Source organism: Cygnus olor, chromosome 6 (assembly GCF_009769625.2).
Source record: "Cygnus olor isolate bCygOlo1 chromosome 6, bCygOlo1.pri.v2, whole genome shotgun sequence".
Lineage (NCBI taxonomy): Eukaryota > Metazoa > Chordata > Aves > Anseriformes > Anatidae > Cygnus > Cygnus olor.
In genome coordinates, this window is record NC_049174.1 from 31331006 (window position 1) to 31349843 (window position 18838).

The 18838-nt window shown below is 44.0% G+C and overlaps 1 protein-coding gene across 1 annotated transcript; it reads right to left on the bottom strand.

Moving 5' to 3' along the window:
• Nucleotides 1-1674: 1674 nt before the first annotated feature.
• Nucleotides 1675-11427, bottom strand: LOC121072672 (5-hydroxytryptamine receptor 5A-like). Its single transcript, XM_040562543.1, has 2 exons — nucleotides 10402-11427; nucleotides 1675-2502 (listed from the first exon to the last, which is right to left on the bottom strand). Exons 1-2 carry the CDS (start codon nucleotides 11182-11184, stop codon nucleotides 2170-2172), a joined length of 1116 nt encoding a protein of 371 aa, XP_040418477.1. The 5' UTR covers nucleotides 11185-11427; the 3' UTR covers nucleotides 1675-2169.
• Between the last annotated feature and the right edge of the window lie 7411 nt (nucleotides 11428-18838).

An 18838-nucleotide genomic window follows, 5' to 3' on the forward strand; every position in this document is an offset into this window, starting at 1 on the left:
AAGATCCTGTATCATTCACCGTAATGCACATGGGAGTTGTATTTTCCACATATTCATTGGTCTGTCTTGAAGCTAAGGGTAACAACACAGCGGTAATGTGAGATCTGAACTCTAATGCGTGAACTGCCAGGAGGAGGAATTCCTCCATGCTTCATTTTACTCTTTCCTCTTTTTTCAATTAGAATAAAGTTCCAAGTTTTAGTAGTGAGAATAATTAATCACGGAAATCAAGTACCAAGGGAGGTAGAAAATTAGGCACTGTTCCAGCTTTTTTAATCAAGGTTGATGACTATCCAGGAGAGATGCTCCTGCTGTACCAGGTTACTAGGTTTGGTACGTAAATCCGTGGGTGAAACCCGGTGCTTGCTGTGCGGGTGGTCAGGGGCTGGCAGCGCCTGTTCTGCTGTTAAACAGGAGGCAGCAGGCTCAGCTCTGACACTGTGCAACGCGGTTCTCCTCCTCCTGCCCCCCGAGCCCAGCTTCTGTGTGATTGAAATCCAGGATTTCACATCCCGAATATGTGTTGCTGCTCTTCTAAATATAGACGTGCAAGAACCAGTGTGGGAAGCTGATTTTTAAGAGCTTTCTAAAACTGCACTGTAGTGAAATGTTTTTCATCTCTGGATACGAAGCCAGGTTGCTTTCAGTGGCAGCATGTCACTGTGTAGCAAGTCACTGCTGTCACAGATGCTTGGGTGGGCCGAGCACAAAACTAGCTATCCTGAGAACTCACAGTGAACCTATAAAGCCTAAAATTTACCTCTTAAGGAAGCTAAATTAACATTTGACAAGGTGAAGAGTTCCAGTGCATGCTCCATCAGTAGCCCTGCTACTACCAGTTCTCAAGCTAGCTGAGACAGCCCTGCTGCATCTCCAGCCTTTGCAACAGCATCGGTGCAAGCAGACAAGAATTGCACAGTAGTCTTCTAGCCTCATGGTGCTGGCTCAAGTTCCAGATGTCAAGCCATGGTGAAGCCTCCAAACCTTAGTTTGAACACCAGCTATTCCTTTTGTAGGCAAATTGAGATTCACAAGGGAAAGGCTTATTTAAGTTGGCAATTATGAAGCTGAGCAAGTATCTGACTTGCTGCTGGGACTCTGTTGCAGTGAAGAGCTGCCATGCTAGAAATATTCAGAAACACTGTCAGCATCCTCCCTCAGGGAAGGGGAGGAAGTAAAACCCATTAGAGCGACAAATGTGGAGACAGATTGAGTAGTATGCGTGGGTATCTGCTTCTCATCTTTTTGTTATTGTTGGGATGGGAAAATTAGATGTTGGGCAAACAATTTAAGGCTTGATTCTAAGTCATTTAGGATTTTTTTGGAGTCACTTCGACCTGATGGCATCGATACCTATCTCATAGGAGGAGAAAGTTGATTAAAAATGACAAATAGTGGAATTCTCTCGGTTAGGGTGATGAGTACAACACTTATGATGCCAGGACTGTGGACAGGGCAGCACAGACATTCCTAGTTTGTCACCTACCTCTGAACAGCGTTACACTTGGCCCTAAACCTTCACGTAACCCCGGGGGACATAACTGACCTTTGCTTCACAAGGACTTCCTGCTGAGAGCTGCTGCTTGCAAGAGAACACAGCCCTTCGGTTATGCTAGGGTGTGGTTTGGGGCTGCTTAGTCACCCCTCTTAATTTCACATAAATTAAGCAATGGGTTGAGCGCAGCATGTTTATTCCCTCCATTCCAAACAAATCTCAAGAACGAAGCCAGCATCCTGCCCGCATCTCAAACATTTCAGTGTTGCTCCCTTAGCAGTCCCCTTGGTGCCTTTGCTAAGATGAGCAGGCTGCAGGACGGCACCTGTGTTTGCCTGGCTGGGATCACGCTGGTTGGCTTTGGCGGTCACGGTATTAGACACAAACAGCGCTTTGCTTGCAGACTTTAGCCCACATTGCTTCAAAGAAAAGAAGGGAGATGTTCACCGCTTCTTTCTTTGCCAAACCCTGGGGCAGCATATATGTATTTCCAAAAGACAACTGCAAAGTGTCAGTAGGTTTCTATCCAACCATCTTCCAGCTTCTTCTTCACTGTTGCTAAATCCCCTTAAGTAGCTCTTGTGCTTGAAAACTGCATGTATCACAGGCACATCTCCTTCGAGAAATCTCTGCATTATGCAATAAAGGAATCACTTTCTCCTCCGTGTCCCCTTTTATCTCTGCTTTACAAAAAGGTTCTTGAAGGCATTGTTGTAATTTTTGTTAAATGCTGTATAAATGAGAGGATTAAAGAAAGAATTGGAGTAGCCAAGCCAAAGAAAGATGCTTTTCCAGACGGGTGGGATGTTGCAGGAACAGAGGGGACTTATTAATTCTGTGATGAAGAAAGGGATCCAGCACAGCACAAAAACGCCAATTAAGATGCCAACCATCAGAGCTGCCTTTTTCTCTTTCTGTTCCCTCCATGTTTCTCCATCTGTCTGGAAAGTGATAGCTGCATGACGAGCTGTAAACACCATCTGTGGTTCTTGCGAAGCTTCCTTCACCTCAAAACAAAAGCAAACACGGATTCTTACCAAGACGATTTGTTTGAGCGAAGTATTATTTTTAAATGACAGTACGACATCTGCGCACCTACCACAAAAGGCTGCAACTCCTTCCTTCCACGTTAAAAGAAAGAAAATGTCCCCGAGTGCCAAAAGTACCAGATTTCTCATTATGTTGGAAAAGCTGCTCAGAGTGACTGACAAACCAAGGTCAGCAAGGAGTCACCGATGCCGCGTGTGTTGCAGACATTATTTTGCAGTTTATCTTACTGGATTCCTCGATACCTACCGGGAAATCAAGTTATTAGGGTCGCCTAACAAAGGGAAGTACCTCCTGCACAGCCCTAAACTAGGCTCTCCTGTGGCGTTACGTGATCTTTAGGGTTTCTCAAGGCCTGAACAGTAAATGAATTACATTCCATGGCTTGTATCAACTATAAGATAAACTTATTTTCTTCAACCTAACTGCCTGGAGGCAGAGCTCAAAACCCCATCCCTGGGGGGTGCTGGAGCACGGCAACACCACTTACTTGTTCTTCAGAAGGGACAGAGCACACCCAAAAAAATCTCAGCTAAACCTGCAGGAAAAAATTCTATCAGAACCTTTTTAACGACAGAATGGGACCTCAGTTAAAGGCAAGTTATATGAAATGCATGTGATTTTTGGAAAATGCCAGCATTAATCACCCCCATCCACCCAATCATAAATACCTGAAATAAAAATGATTATTTTGGAAATATTTCAGTGGAAAGTAAACCCACCAGCCAGAGTCCCTTACGGAGGGCAGAACTCAGGCACCTTCTGCTCCTCCTCGACAGAGGCCGTCTCCTCAGGCGCGTCCCCCTCCTGGCGAGGCACCGAGCCCTGCCCCACAGCAGCCGGGGCTGGTCGCAGTGCCCACGCTGTGTCTGGCCAGGGGAACAAAGCACGCACCTGAAATGACGCAGCCTCAGGCACCGTGCCCCCGTTTTGAATTGGCATTTAAAATACTCCAGAAGTAATCGATGTATTCTGATTTAAAGAAAAAAAGCTTTGCTGGAGAAGCAGTATTTTCAGGTCCTCGCTTTTCCTCTTCTCTCACCTGCCCGTTTCACCCACATGGACTTGGTGTTCTCACAAAACGTCCGTCGCTGCCTGAAGAGCACCATTTCAATCGGCCTTCTGTCCGTGCTCCAGCTCCCACAGAAGTACGCATGAGAGGGGAAACGTCAGCTCCCCCGGGGTGCCTCCCGCCTCCTCCTCTCTCGGTGAGGGCCAGACACCACCTGCGCAGTGAGCCCGGCACAGAGCTCCAAGGGGCGGTGGGACTGGCCACCAGCTTCTGACCACAGGTCACCAGCATGCAGGAGCCTGCCCAGAAAATGGAACTGATGGTACACTGACCATCTGAGTGTCTGTGAGCTCAAAGCTCTTCTGGGCACTACAGTTTTAAGGACAGAGCAATACCACGAACAGTTCAAGGATGCAACCTGAGGCCCCAGAAGTTGCCCACATGCCCATAACTCATGAGAACCACAAGAACTTGACCCAGCTCCAAAGATGGCCCTGGGTTCAATCAACCACGAATTCCACACGCACGGGCTGCCTCCGTGCAAGCTTTGTAAGGGCTGGAGGGCTGCTATTAGCATGGGCAGAGCGACTCAGAGGGGGAAGCGCTGGCGAGAGCTAGGCAATCACTTTTCAAGATGGATATCCCTGTCGTCGCCCTCCGACACAAGACGTGGCTGCAGAATGCAAGAGCGGCAGATTATGGGCGCAGGCAAATAATGGAGGGAAATGAAAATCACATCTGTCCTGACAATTAAAATGGGACACCCCTCATGTGGCAACGATCACATCGTTTGTCTGCAGAAGGACTTGCTCCGCATGTCCTTAATCACGCTCTGTAAAAAGGGATGGATGGATGACACCAGGGCGGATTTGTGACAAGCAGCCCTGAAAGATCACCTCTTAGCCCTGAGGAATAGCTGCAGAGCTACGCCGCTTGGGGAGAGCCACACAAAGGACCTTGTCGCTAGCACAGGGCATGGTTTGGTACCATATTTAACCTTCAACCCTTACTCAGAGGAGTAAGAAGAGTTCACAGCATCCCATCATCAAACCAGAGCCTTTTCTTCTTGGTACTTCAGATTTTAGAAGGTTTGTGGCTGAACTGCAGAGTTTACTAGCAGAGGTTCTTCTATCCCTTAATTTCACTTGGGAGAAAATTGATTTAATTTATTTTGACACATGATGCCACAGTCCTCGGATATTTTTCCTTGGAGCAGACATTTACACCCTGATCCAGCTCCTACTGAAACAGGAATTTCTGCAAGCTCCTCTGCTTGTTAGATCAGATCTCTGAATACTAAACAGCAAGTGAAAACAGATCATGTTATTTTTTGTAAGTTACAGAACAGCAGTTTCCTTATATTTACATAATTTTAACTTTCTCTGTTTTCATAGGTACATTTTCAATTTTAATTTTTTTTTTTTTAACTAGTTCTGCTTGGGACTTTGGAATAATGTTGTAATAGAGCAGTCTGTTGCCTTAGGAAAAATAATGGGCTCTCTCATAGAGCCTTCTGTTCAGTAAGTAAATTGGGTAAATATCCCTGGCAGGCTGGAGACACATTGCTTCAATTTTCCGTAAGAAATCCTTTGAAAGGATTTAATAACACAAGATGTTATTGAAAATGTAACTAGTATCCCTGCTCAGCAAGGCCCTTCAGCCAGTGCCTGCAACAGGAATTACAAATGTGTTTGAACCTTGGACGCAGCAGAAAGCTCACCTCTGCGTGCTCGTCGGTGCCCGGCGTACTGCAAAGCGAGGAAATCCCAGCCTTTCACAATCATTTCAAGTCGTTTGATTTTTATTGCTCTCTGTCTGATGCGCTGCAGACCTGACTCACCTTTCTGTCCCGGTTGGTGCAAGCTTCTCCTCGCTGCAAGTCCCAGTCCCCACGAGCGTGCTGTCAAAGCTGTTTGCTATACGCCAACCCACGCGGAGTACGTGGAAGGTAAAGCAGTCTGCTGTAGGCAAACGCTGTTGCGGTGCACAGAGCTGGCAGGGGAACCACGCTAAAGGATCCCCCTCGTGCAGGCATAGGATAATCCATTGTGATTTAGCATTGCCCGAACAAGGGCACACCCGAAGAGATTATGTAGCTGCTTTCCAGCCTTGCCAGTTGTCATTTCCTGAACAAAACACAGCTCTGACTACAGCAAATCTGCGGTGTCCAGTGCCAATCCTGGAGGCTTTGCATGACTCCAATTCCTAACGTAAGTTGCGATACTTGACCGTTATCTCTGTGCCACATGGAACAAAAGAAAAGCCCACCATAACACCTTTCACCCCATTTTGGGCCTGTTGATCAGTAGCCAACAGGCTGTGACAGGGGAACAGGTTGCCACAGAGTACACCACAAAGATACCTCAGTTCATACCAGGGATATGAGCACCTTTGCAGGGTGCTGAGCACGCGTCTCACTCAGCAGCTGGCAGCCCACTATGCCTTGGGCACAGGTCTCCTCCCCTCCACCCAGACTCCTCTCCCACAGCTGTGAGTCAGGAAAAATAGCTGGCATGAAAGCACTGCTACTCTGAGGCCAGAATTAGCTTCTGAATTTGTGAAATCAGCTATTTCCAGGACAACAGGCTCTGAGAAGGGAAGAGAGGGCCACTTTCCAGTGAGAGAGCCATGAAGAGATTCCAAGGAAGGAAAAGAGCTCTCAAGTACGCATTCTCCTTCTACACTAAAGACACAAAGGAATTGCGGCCAAAAGGAGGTTGGTTTGGGTTCCAGAATTCATTCTGCACATTCATCAGCAGTTCCAGCTCGGTGCCACTTCTGGTGTTTGTCCCCAGTACCTCACTGCCATTGAATGGGCACACGCAGCTCTCTGTGGAAACACACAGTCAGTTCCTGTGTTCCCAGTGTTCCAGTGTTATGAAGAACACGCCACCAAGGAGCTTCTGGGGAAATCTCTTGATTTAAGATGTTCCTTATAGCTTTAATGACTGTTATTACTGGTCCTTCGTGGCAGGTACCGTGTATGTTTGTACTGCACCTTGAGGGTCTGCAAGAACTTCTGATTTAAACAACAGGAAAGAAACCTTTTGGAACTTTAGAACCACTGTGATAGTCCTGATATATACTAATCAAATCTAGCTTATTACCACAAATTCAGAGTTTTGCCTTTTACGGTGTGGTTCAGCACAGAACAAGATCATTACTGCCTCAGTGCAGCTTTGGTGTACTTCTTGCTCTTTGAACAAGAGCATGAGAAACTAAAATGCACAACAAAAGATCAAAACACAAGAACATCTACACTTTTTTGCACGGTCCACCAATATTATAAATAGTACATTTGATAGGGAAAAGAATGCCTGCTTTCTCTCATGGGATTTTTTTTCTGCCATCAGCAGGAATAGCTCTGTGTCTCCCAGGAAAATCCCAGCTCTTCCACTTTGCTTTCTGCCTCATCTTTTTCCTACCAGACATCTGCTGCCCCTCTTCTGCAAAGCTCCACTTGTTTTCTGTCCCTTCTCTTCTACAGCCAGAGGCAGAACTAAGAAATCGATGTCCTGTGACCCCTTCAGAGAAGAAGAACCTTCTCTCGCTCCTGTATTGTCCTGACCGTCTCCGTGGGCTGCAGAGGCTGCACTGGCCAAGGTGCAGAACAACGCTGCAGCTCCTCGAGCACTAGGACCTTGCTCACATCCCATCAAAGCAGTGGGAAGGACTCCTGCAAAACTGATAAGCTTTGGGAAGACAACAATGACACATCACCAGAACTTAATTTCTAACTCCTTACCCTGAAATTTAATCCTGACCCTGTAATTTTTACATTTAAGCAACCCTGACTTGCAGATTCTGCCATCCTTGTTTTTGCAAAACTGATGCTACAAGTGACTCAATTGATTTGAAAGGGCATTATCCATCAGCTTCTGCTGTCTTTCAAGTTGTCTCATTTATTTCAATTGGGCTGTTTACAGGGAGAATTATTACCTACTGTCAACCAGGTAGGAAAGAGTATAGCTGTCAGCGACAGCGTGTCACTGCTTTTTTCACACAACGTTCATTCACATCAGTACTGACTGCAGAATTCACTTTTTAAGGAATTTCATAAGTAAACAAATAGTTATGAAAGCACCAGCCCACTTTAGGCTCCCAATTCTGCTTTATTTGTTTGTTTGTTTCAAGAGAAAGTAAGAAAAAAGTTCTCGTTTTCAAAGGGGGAAGAGAACTGCACTATACTGTATTATATTAAAACTAGAAGCACCTCAGCTACTTCATGTCCATCTCCCTCAATTTTTTCCAAATACTTTCTAAAGTGTTTTTTAAAAACTCAGGTAAAATTTTAACCACAAAGTGACTCAAAATAGCTCTTTTGTAAGAGCACGGAAACATACCCTAGGTATGCCACCCCTCAGCTCGGCGAGGATCGTCCCTTCTCCGCGTGCTTATACCCATGTACAAACCACTTCAGCACCTGGCTCTGTTAGTGGAAAAGCAGTGTTTAAAAATGTCCCCATATCATCGTAATGATATTTTATTCAGAAAAAGAATGATGAAAGACAGGAGAGAGAGTAGAGACATTAGGGGAGAAAGAAATGGAAAAATAAAGTGAGCTGTTGGGCAATATAGGAGAAGTGGAACGGAATTAGCCCCATTAGAGAGAGGGCAAGGGCTGGTGCTAACAGCCAGATCACTCCTGGATATGGAGAGGGATAGCCAGATCCCCTCACTAGGTTTACACTTCCCCTGGAAATGTTATCTTTTTTAGCACATTAAAAAATATATATATATTATTTATTTATTTATTTTTCCAAAGGAACAGTAGTGAAGTATCTGAAGATTCTTCTCCAGAATTCCCTGGGGGACTGCTATTGTTCGGTGGGCATGACGGACCCTGCTCCTATGTGCTTAAATTGGATTGGGATAAAAATCAGTAAGTCTCAGCCTCTTAACTTAGAAAGGAAACCAAGAAGAAATGCATCCTGAATGCCAGCTCCCTCAATCCACAGGTTAATTTAATGAACGTGTGCAGCAGGGCGTCAGAGTAAAGGTTTGCATGTGAATCACAAGTCTTTTTATTTAAGTCAGCAAACGAAGCTGATGGGACAATGGGGAAGGTTGGCAGTATACACCAACTGCAGATTCAAGAGGCACACTTAGAAAAGAACTTAATGTCAATCACTGCAAATATAAGATGAAGAATTGCTGGCTTGAGCACTTGCTGAGATTGTAATAATAGCTATACTGGCAAACGCCTCAGCTCCCACTGACAGGAGCTCTTTTGTCAGTACAGCTTCTACCAGCTCTCAGACACTGCCTCAGCGAACAGCACTTACCTGCCAGCCGAGCTGGGCCATGCACGGGCCTTTGCTGACAGAGCTGTGACAATTAGGAGCCAGACTTTGCCGTTGTAAAACTGACTTGCCAACAAAGTGCCTACATATAGACTAAAACTTGAGCAATAATGCCTCAGCCCAATTAACTTTCCGTACTTTTAGATTACCATTAGTCCCATATGAGCATGTGTGTATGTAAAACATAGAGCATATAAAAACCCTACAAATACTTAGTTAGATTTTGTGTTTTGAAAGATTGTAGATTAACTCCAAGCAATACATTCATCACACTTAGAACAAACTGGAAAGAAATGTGGTGCAAACAAGAGGATGGAGGCTGTAGGAAAAGAAAGGATGCCACTAGAAGAGACATTCCATCTTTTCTAACACTTTTTCTGTGTTTGTATAGAAGACAGCTTCAAAAATCAATTTATATTATAAACGTCTTCAAGAGATCAGGACACAAATATGCAAGTATGACCACATATAACTGCCAGGGCTGTCATCTCTCGCTAGAAACCCCAGACTTTTATTTATGGCTATAATAACATGTTGCCTACCATGACTCAAAATCAAATTTAGAGGGATTTAGTGGATGAGTGAGGATTGGCCCCAGCTGCATAGAAAATGCTCCATGTCTCTTTATATAGATCTAACAGCCACATACTCATCTTTTGTTATTGGGAGAGAACTGGACTTAGTAAGTACAACATGCAAACACAAAAACATACCTTAACAAATCAGTTCCACAGTTTGGAGTAAGAGTATGGGTATGTGACAGAAAGTGGAGAGCTCGCAGTAAGCACTGCTGAGCACACTTGGCATGGGTGACAACATCATCACGCAAAGACCCTGACTTAATGGGACACAAGGGGCCTTCCTCAACCCTTCCTCAGGGATGCAGCTTTCCCTTCAGTTAGTCATATCCCTGAAACAAACGAGACCTCCCACAGGTCTAGGGCTTTGCAGGATTACCAGGAATACCCTGCTCTGGTACTATGCAGCAAGCACTATGTTCCCACTATACAGGGTAAAATAGCCCAAGTACATAAATAAAGTGTTGAATATAATCTGCTTACTAAAATCCCTTCAGATACTGATAGACCCTACAGAGATCCTACATAAAGTCTGTACTGGCAGAAAAATGTGCATGCATTTATTCTGTATGTGACCTAAGGATTTGTTTATGTCTTTGTTTACCCTGACTACACTGTAAAAAGATAAAGAGAAAAACAAAACAATAAGGAATGGAAAATTCAAACTAAAGGGACATTTTTTAAATGGGTCTCAAGACTTGCAGTGAATGCACCTGTCACATATTCTCACAACACATGTAAGAAAAAAAAAAACACAAGAATAAAACTCTTGGAGCAGAGTAGCACTTTTTGACTGGCTAATTACAGCTCAGGTCCAGACCATAACTGAGCTAAATCCATGAGAGCCCTGGGGCACGTCTCAGTCCTCTCGCTGTGCTGAAACCACCGATGGGTGCAGAGGTGAAGCAGGAGCACAGGCGGCAGGGGGAGGCAGTGCAGGGTCTCCTCACCATCCCTCACCCTTACCTGGGCAGCCTCGGGCAGGGGCACCACGGCATTCCTCCTGCGGCCTCCGATGCGGAACTTGGCCGCCTTGTAGATCTTCCAGTAGACGAAGAGGACCACGCAGAGGGGCAGGTAGAAAGCCCCACCGGTGGAGACGATGGTGTAGGAGGGCTCCTGGCTGACCTGGCAGCGCTCCTGCTCGGGGCTGTAGCTCTCCCCCCAGCCAAAGAGGGGGGCGAGGGAGATGGCAGCTGAGAGCGCCCAGGTGAGAGCAATCATGACATTGGAGATGCGGCGGCGAGTGAGCAGCGTGTACTCCAGGTGGCGGGTGATGGACCAGTAGCGGTCCAGGGCGATGGCAGTCACGTTCCAGATGCTGGCCGTGCAGCACAGCACGTCGAAGCAGACCCACACGAGGCACAGCTCCCGGCCCAGCCACCACCGCCGCCCGGCTGACAGCTCCTTCACCAAGCTCAGCGGCATCACCAGGGCCGCCACCAGCACGTCCGACACCGCCGTGGAGGCCACAAGGTTGTGGGGCACCCTATGGAAAGCCTTCACCCGCAGGATGGTCGCCAGCACCAGCAGGTTCCAGAGGAAGGTGGCGACGGTCAGGAGCACCAGCAAGGTCAGGATGAGGACAGTGAAGATGGAGAAGGGCTCCCTGCCCCTCCACGAGCTGCCACCCACCAGCGCGGAGGCAGCTGAGGAGGTGTTGGCGTCCATGTTGGACGACGAGGCATTGGCGCCCATGTTGGCTTGACACTGGCCCCGAGGGGCGCAGGGGCTCAGGGGCTCCGCCATACCCGGACTTTCAGCTCTTCCCTGCCCTCCTCTTCCCTCCCAGCACCTCTCTCCCCCTTCCCAGCGCCAGCTCTCCCCTCAGCGGTCCCCCTTTGGGTGCTGTCGCCGCCTGCTCCCCCCCGACTGCGGCGGCGCCGGGCACCCGCGGCCGCCCGCTCCCTCGGCTCCCCGCTCCCATAGCGGGCGGCTGCGGTGCGGCCGACGGGGTTCGGTGGGGCCGCGGCGAGGGGCAGGCACGGGGAGGCGGCACCACGGCTCCCGTCCCGCCCCAGGGGCCGCCCTGGGGCCCGGAGGCGCCGCCTTCGCCGGTGTTTGAGCGGAGCCGCCCGCCCGCTTGTCCCCGCAGCCCCCTCAGGCGGCCGGGCTCTCTTCGCGGCCCCGCCCGCCATGTTCTCCTCGGCGTCCCCGCCGGGAAGGCTGGTGTCAGTTTCGGTGCTGAACGTGTGCTATTTCTAGGCTGCGGCGCCTAAACAAGTTTTTTTTTTTTGCAAAGGGACCGGGAACATCTCCTGTTTTTCTGACTCGCAGCAAGTTCAGGGCACGATTTGTTCACGAAGGGCGCGCACCCAGTCTCCGAAAACGCGCCTTTCTCCCGGCCGTTTCGAGGAACTACCCTCAAAATTGCTGTGTTTCAAAAATAATTTTAAGCCTGTCCTGCAACATCTTTTAAAGTCTGTAATGGACGTTAAGAGAGCGATATGCATCAAGGAGAGATGGCAATGGGCTTCGCTGCTTCCTGAGTGATAAATGGTGACAACTGGTATGACAGAATCATATAGCAACTTGGGTATATTACGTTTATGCTGTGATTGAGGCATTTTATTTATGGTCTTTGTGAGGTATGCTATATTCCAGCTTGCTTTCTCTCCTAGGGTCCTTTACAACCCATAACTGGCCTTGCTACCCTGTTTCCCCATAGTCTGTGGCCAGGATGATTTCAGTGGAAGTTACTGGGTGAAACACAGCCTCTTTTCCAGTCACCGAGTTACTCGGTGCTGTCAAGAGCTCTCCAAAGGCATCTGAAGTTTTTCATGGCCGAAACAAGCAAACAGGATGAGAGAGGGTCGGTGAAGTTTGTTTCCTTGCACATAGGAGACACAGCTTTAATCATGGGCTGCAGCAGGACACTGGGACTGGGAGGATTGTTAGCTCCTATCTGAGGTAGAGAAGAAATATTTTCTGGGTCAGGGCTATGAATAGTCCTGTCTAAATTAACGCTGCTGAAATCAATGCTCTCCCCTTGCAGTCACTCTCACTGACGAAACAGGACTATCTGACAGAAGAGAAACCTCTACCAGCACCACAAAGTTACCCACAGCAAGCAGGGTCTAGCTCGGCTTGCTCAGGATGCCCAGCCTTGAAAGTTGGCGCAACAATGAGAAATTACAGAAATGAAAGACAATGACTGTAATCAGAAAAAACAGGCTGTTTTGTTTGGTTAACTTCCAGGTCCACTTCATTTGCCAGATAAGCAACAAAAAAGCAAGCAAATCCTTCCCCAGGTTCTTCACATAGACATGAATTTAGTTGGTCTTTCCTTTAGTAATTCTAGCAAATGTTCTAATGTAAGCCAGCAGCAAAGAGAAACCTATCTGCATTATTTAACAGCTTTTATAATTAGGAGAAAAGGACTTCTGTGTGCTAAATATCTCATTTTGCTACCTGAATTTTCCCCTCTATGCAATAGGCAGAATCTGACAGAGCTTCTCAAAGAAAGCTGTTTACACTACTGCTGCAAGTAAAGCCTAGAGCAGCACCTGAAACAATTAAACATTGGTGAAAATTTGTCAGGGTTGGCAGACAGCATGTGACTGCTTCACAGCTACCTTCACATGCTTTATATTGTTCCTTTCTAATTTGTGTCTCTTTTTGTTAATTAATGCTGCTTTTAAAATGCCAGCTGAACAATTATCAGATAACATGTTATTCCTTTTAAAAAGACACTCAGACCTAAAAGCAGTAAGGGAAACAAGCAGATAAAAAGGCCTTTTAAATTCTGAATTTTTCAACAATTGCCAGACCAATTCTGTAAACTTAATAAAGGAATTTATGAATCTTATCACAGTTTGAATGACTCAGCTATTAAAGAAAGAGGGAAAACAAGCAAACCCAGGCTAACTGCAGTAGTTTAATGTTTGGAGGCCCAAATAGGACAAGATATGATTTCATGTTGGTTCATGCTCCTGCAGGAAATGAAGTTCTCTTTTTCTTATAAGATGTTACTTAATGTGTGGTTTGTGGCCATCATTAAAGCAGACCAGATGATTTCAAAATCTTTCATAGAAGCCATTTCTCACCCTCCTCTACTCTTATTATGTGTGTAGGTCATGTGCCACAAATGGATAGTCACTTTCCAGTCCACACATCAAATGCATTGAAATCTCCCACTTTTTCTTTCAACTTGGCTGAAATAATCTAGTCGTATAATACGGAGGCTTGAAGAAAGTCTCAAAAGGATTTATTTTTTCTTGATAATTACCCCACTGCTGTCTTGTCCTGTGGATGCAAAGGCTTAGCATTCCTCAAAGATTGCTATGGCAACACATTGCAGTGTCTCAGGAACAGGGTATATTTTGAGAAAGAGAAGGGGGAATTTTAAAAAATGAAGAGACTGCAGGTATTCATGTATTGTAAATAACAGAAAAGAAAGTAAATGTTACATAAAAGAGTAAGAATAAAAAAAAAAAAACAAACAAGAAGGAAAAAAATCAAACTCTAAAACTGACAGTCTTCTACTGAAACAACAGGACCATCTACTTTAGTTTTCTGTACAGTTACAGCATTACGAGTTGCTATCATGTCAAAGTGCAATGAAAACAACGAATATCCTTTGTTTCATTCACTGAAACTTTTCAGGGACTGGTACTTTTCAGAAGCCACAACCTGCACCTTCTTAGTTTCTTCTCTCAGCCAAGAGTGGTACTGTGTATGCTCAGAAGATATATTACCAACTGTTTCATTGTTCTTAAATAAATAAACAAATAAATATGCAGTTAACGACTTGGAGCTAGATGATGGAACTAAGGATAAATACAAAATATCTTTCCATCTGAATGTTTGGAGCTTTGTGGGCTGAACAGTTTAAGGGATACAAAACACAAAAGGGTGGAAAATAGTGATCTGTTTATAGTAGAAATACTTTACATCTTCCTTTGCAACTTTTCTCACCTTTCCCTGGTGTCCTGAGAATCACTTAGAGAGGAACAGACTTGTGGCTGAGGTGAGCAAAATAGCAAGTTACAAAAATTTTCCCAGTCCTTATCACTTTACCAAATACCATCTGCAAAATTCACACTTCTGACTGCTGACATTGAAATGATAAAATTTTGTCATAATTATTTTTTTTATGTCACTTTGAGTGTTCTTCATATAGCTTAATCCTCTCTGCACCCTCATAATTCCTGTCCAAGCTCCCTTTTGTACAGTTGTACTAAAGAAAACTGACTTCATTATAGAAAACTCTCTGTTTTCTAGCACTTTTAAGGACACCGTGCCGCTTAAGAACAGATTTGGAGGATGATGATTCATCCAGATAACAGAATTTCAACTTATATGAGCTGATGAGCCAGTTTTCATATTCCCATTTGCTGTATTTTTATAGCAAATATATAAGATTTAAATATAGTTTACTTTTTTTTTTTCAGAAGTTTGCTTTTATCTGTTAGAAATAGAAGCAGATTATTTTTAGACTGTTTTAAGGGGATTACACTGAACTTTACTGTTTTGACTCATTTTCTTATTTAGATACAAGAGTCCTGTAAGAGCTTCTAGCAGATGCAGTTTTATTCTGGCCTGTGTTTTCTCTTGGTTCTTTAATAGAAAACCAGCCTCCTTCATAAAGCACTTTTCAGAAAACTCAGCTATAAAAATCCTACAATAATTTGATAAATATCTACAAAAATTGGAAAAACAAATCCCTAATAGTCCGTTGATAGCTGGTTCCAAATTTGTATGATAGAAAACATGATAAAGAGAATCCAAATGTCACACAAATGCTAGACAGTATTGATTTTCTCAGTAATAATGTCTAAGACATTAGACATTATTTTCTTAGTAATAATGTCTTAAAATAATTTCCATTCAAGTATCACTTATGAAACCTAAAAGGATGCAAGTCACTAAGAATGAGGTTTTTAAACATGGGGACTATTCTGCAGAGATCTGTACACCTGCATGAATGAAGTTTGCCACAGGGGATTGTGCACGTATATTCTTGTGACAGACCATGAATTCTATCACAGATAAAGCCAACACGTGAACGTGAAGATTATATAGTAGCACATTAGCTGACATTACGCTTTCCACCTGTTATAACAACCACACTAAAAACAAACAAAACACCCCACCCCACCAAGCCAACAAAAACCGTCAACTATTAATCTATGATTAAGTCTAATTTGCTTGACCTTGACTGTTGGCTCCAGCAAGAATATTTTGCTATTATTTTGGCCATGTAGAAGACATGGACTTTCCATTTGTGGATATTATGTTTTTAAGTGTCAGGTTTAAAGTTATTTCAGAGCCATCCATTGATTTCTATTTTAATTGGCACCTGATAAAGTCAAGGTGCCTTTTTGATTCTTATTCTGACAAACTCTAAACCTGCGTTGAAAATCTTTTCATTTTTCGTTTTCATAATTATCCCTCATGGCAAAACAAAAGGGCCTTCAAATGGCGATGTAAGAAGTCCTGGGCTCCCTCCTCTTCAGCTACTGAGTGCACTGAGAGCAGAAGGAGCAGCTGTCACTGGTGGTGGGGATGCGGAGAAGGCAAGCATTTGCCAGCAGGGACCAGTTAGTTAAGCTAGTCAGCCTGTTTTCTCTTCCCATACAGAAAGGTTTTTATTAATTAGAAATGACAATGTATCAAGAACACTTATCCAGGCTTATAAGGAAGACTCACTGGCTCCTACAAATGCACATGGTCTGTTAACCCCTATGAGTGAACATATAGTTTTAGTTGTGCAGAGTAACACATTTAATATATTCTTGTGACTCAACATTCAACGGCAATTGCAACCACTCTCAAAAGAGCTCAGAAAGCTCAGCACAGCTAAACTTCTTCAGATGACAGCAAAAATAAAGAAGAGCTGTTGCAAAAAAAAAAAAAAAAAAAAGTTACACATGATTGTGCAGGGGCTACAATTTTCTTTTTTAATTCTGACCAAGGGGGAAAAATAGCAGACAATTACATTTTTCAGTGTTGTAGCTTACAAAAGTGTTTGGGAAGATGGACTGCTATCGTAGAGCAGGCTCAGATATTTTCTGAAGGGTGAATGCAGTTCTTAAGTTGGATGACACTGATATAACAAAGTGAGTGCGTGTCTAGACAGCACCCTGAATTTCCATTTGTCTTCCCTTCTCTTAATGGCATCCATCCTCTAACTCTTCTCACAACTCCATATCAAAAGTTTATTATGGTGGCTAAGAGAAAAAAAGGTAATCTCTTCTCCACGTGGCTGTGCAATAAAGAGATATGACACAAGCAACATTATAGTATTTATGACTTTGATGCAAGCCAGCAAATTTTTTAGAAGCAAAGAGCATTTCGGTTCAAGAGGTTGGATTGCTATTGTCACAGCTCAACATTTTCTATAAATCTAGAGCAAACAAAAGCATTGGGAACAGTTGCATGAATTCTCCTGTCAAGATAAGAAGCTAAAATACTGGAGAAGCAAGCTAGTAGAGAGAAGTCAAGAGTAGAGACAAATTTTATTCTGCATATCTAGCCAGCTGATTCTAGGCTTCTTTCAGCATTGTTATTTTAGTTTGGGGGAAAAAAAAAGGGCAAACAAAAAACCTTCTAAGAACTAATAACATGCTATTTTCTAACATTCAAAAATGTTATTTTTGAAACAGGTATGGTCTTAACTTTTCATCTTTCTCACGAGAGCTTGCTTCCCATAAGCCTTACATTACTAGCTTGAAAACCAATCATTAGGATATCTAAACCATTGGTAGCTCTGACACATGAAACAATAAGGCCAATTACTGCCAAGATGTAAACGCATTTCTTATTTACAGCAAGTAGATACCCAGTTCATGTATTCTTGCTCTACACTATCGATAAACATGCCCTCTACATACAACATTCACCCTGAAAAATTTGATGACAACTGTTCAGTCCGGTTTTGTGCTTGTCTGTAAGTCGGCAGCATTATGGCATAGGAAACTTGTATTGTGACAAGATTTTTCATGATTATGAGCAGTAGCTTGGCAATGGAATTCTCCTTTATGGACCTGTTCTGGGAACTGTCAAAAAAAAAATCTTCCACTTCAAGCAGGACAGTTTTGATCACCCCTTTAAGTGGTTTAAAGAGTCCAATTTCTTTGTCAAGGTTCTCAGAGAAAGGCGGCAATTTCTCAAGGCATACAATATTAGTCCCCAACCTATCAGTCATTGTTATGAGACAAGCCTTGAGAGTCTGATGGCTAAGGTCTATTAACTGCTCACAAGATTGATAACAGGCTAAGTTGCAAAGGAAACGGTAGATTTCCAATCAGTTTGGCAATCTTTTAAACTTCTTGCAATACCATAGCAGAATAGATGTTGCCTGATACACAGATACTTCATCAGAAAGTCTTTTTCATTTATGATTCCTTAAACAAAGCAAAAGGCAACTGTGCATTTGCACAAGCCAGGAAGCTGAAGCTCTTCTCTTTCAATACTAACTAGGTCTCAGCTGAGGAATTTTTCACCTGCTTAATCAGAAAATTACAGTGTGAAACAGCCGACTATGTAGTTGCTTCAGTCTGTGCAGCTATTACACACTGAAAATGCATAAATAAAAAAAGAATATTAATGTTTTTTTTTTTTTTTTTTTTTCAGGGTAAGCTAGAGCAATACCATCTAGTATTTTCATCTCCCAGTTGAGATTATTTCAAAGATTGCTACAAAGCAAAAATACCTGGGAGGAGTTGGACAATGTCGTGCAAAACCTCTACTTTTAATGTCAAGACTTCAGAAACTGACAGTGCCTCAACTCTTCCAAAGAAAAAGGTAGGTGGAGCTAGAAGTTGTCTAGCTGCCTGGAAAGCAGACAGCCTTCTGCTCCTGGAATGAGTAGGAATGACAGAAAAAAAAGCAGTTCTCTGCAACGCAGATTTTTGCGTACATCGAGAAGCGGCAGGAATGCTGACGTGCTTTAAGCCCAGCCAGCTGTATGTGCAAGCACTCGGTCAGACAGGCAGTCACTGCTCTGACACCCAACTCGCTGTGCCCATTATCCCAGCTTTTTTCTGTTCCAAACTGATACTCCATACTTCTTCGTTAACACTGAGTGCTTGTGCGCTGATCTTTACAGCGGTTTACTGCAGTTTTGCTTACAACTCGTCCCAGGTAATTAAGGTGGCAGTTCATCTAACGAGTCCTTTAATAACGAGTTATTTCATTGTAAGGCAAGATAATTCCCAGACTGCAGCTGCACAGATTGCAGGTGCAGACAGAACCCTTTAACCGTATGATGCTGTACATCTCAGATAATTTTTAAAATGTGCTATTAAGAAATAGACATGAGAGCTATTTTGACATCTGTTAGTTATAAATGTATAAGCAAACCCAGAATCAAAGATTAGATCTCAATGAGTCAGGCATCACACAACTAATTAGTATCGCTTATCCTACACAGCAGATTCTGCTTTTTCATTATAACCCT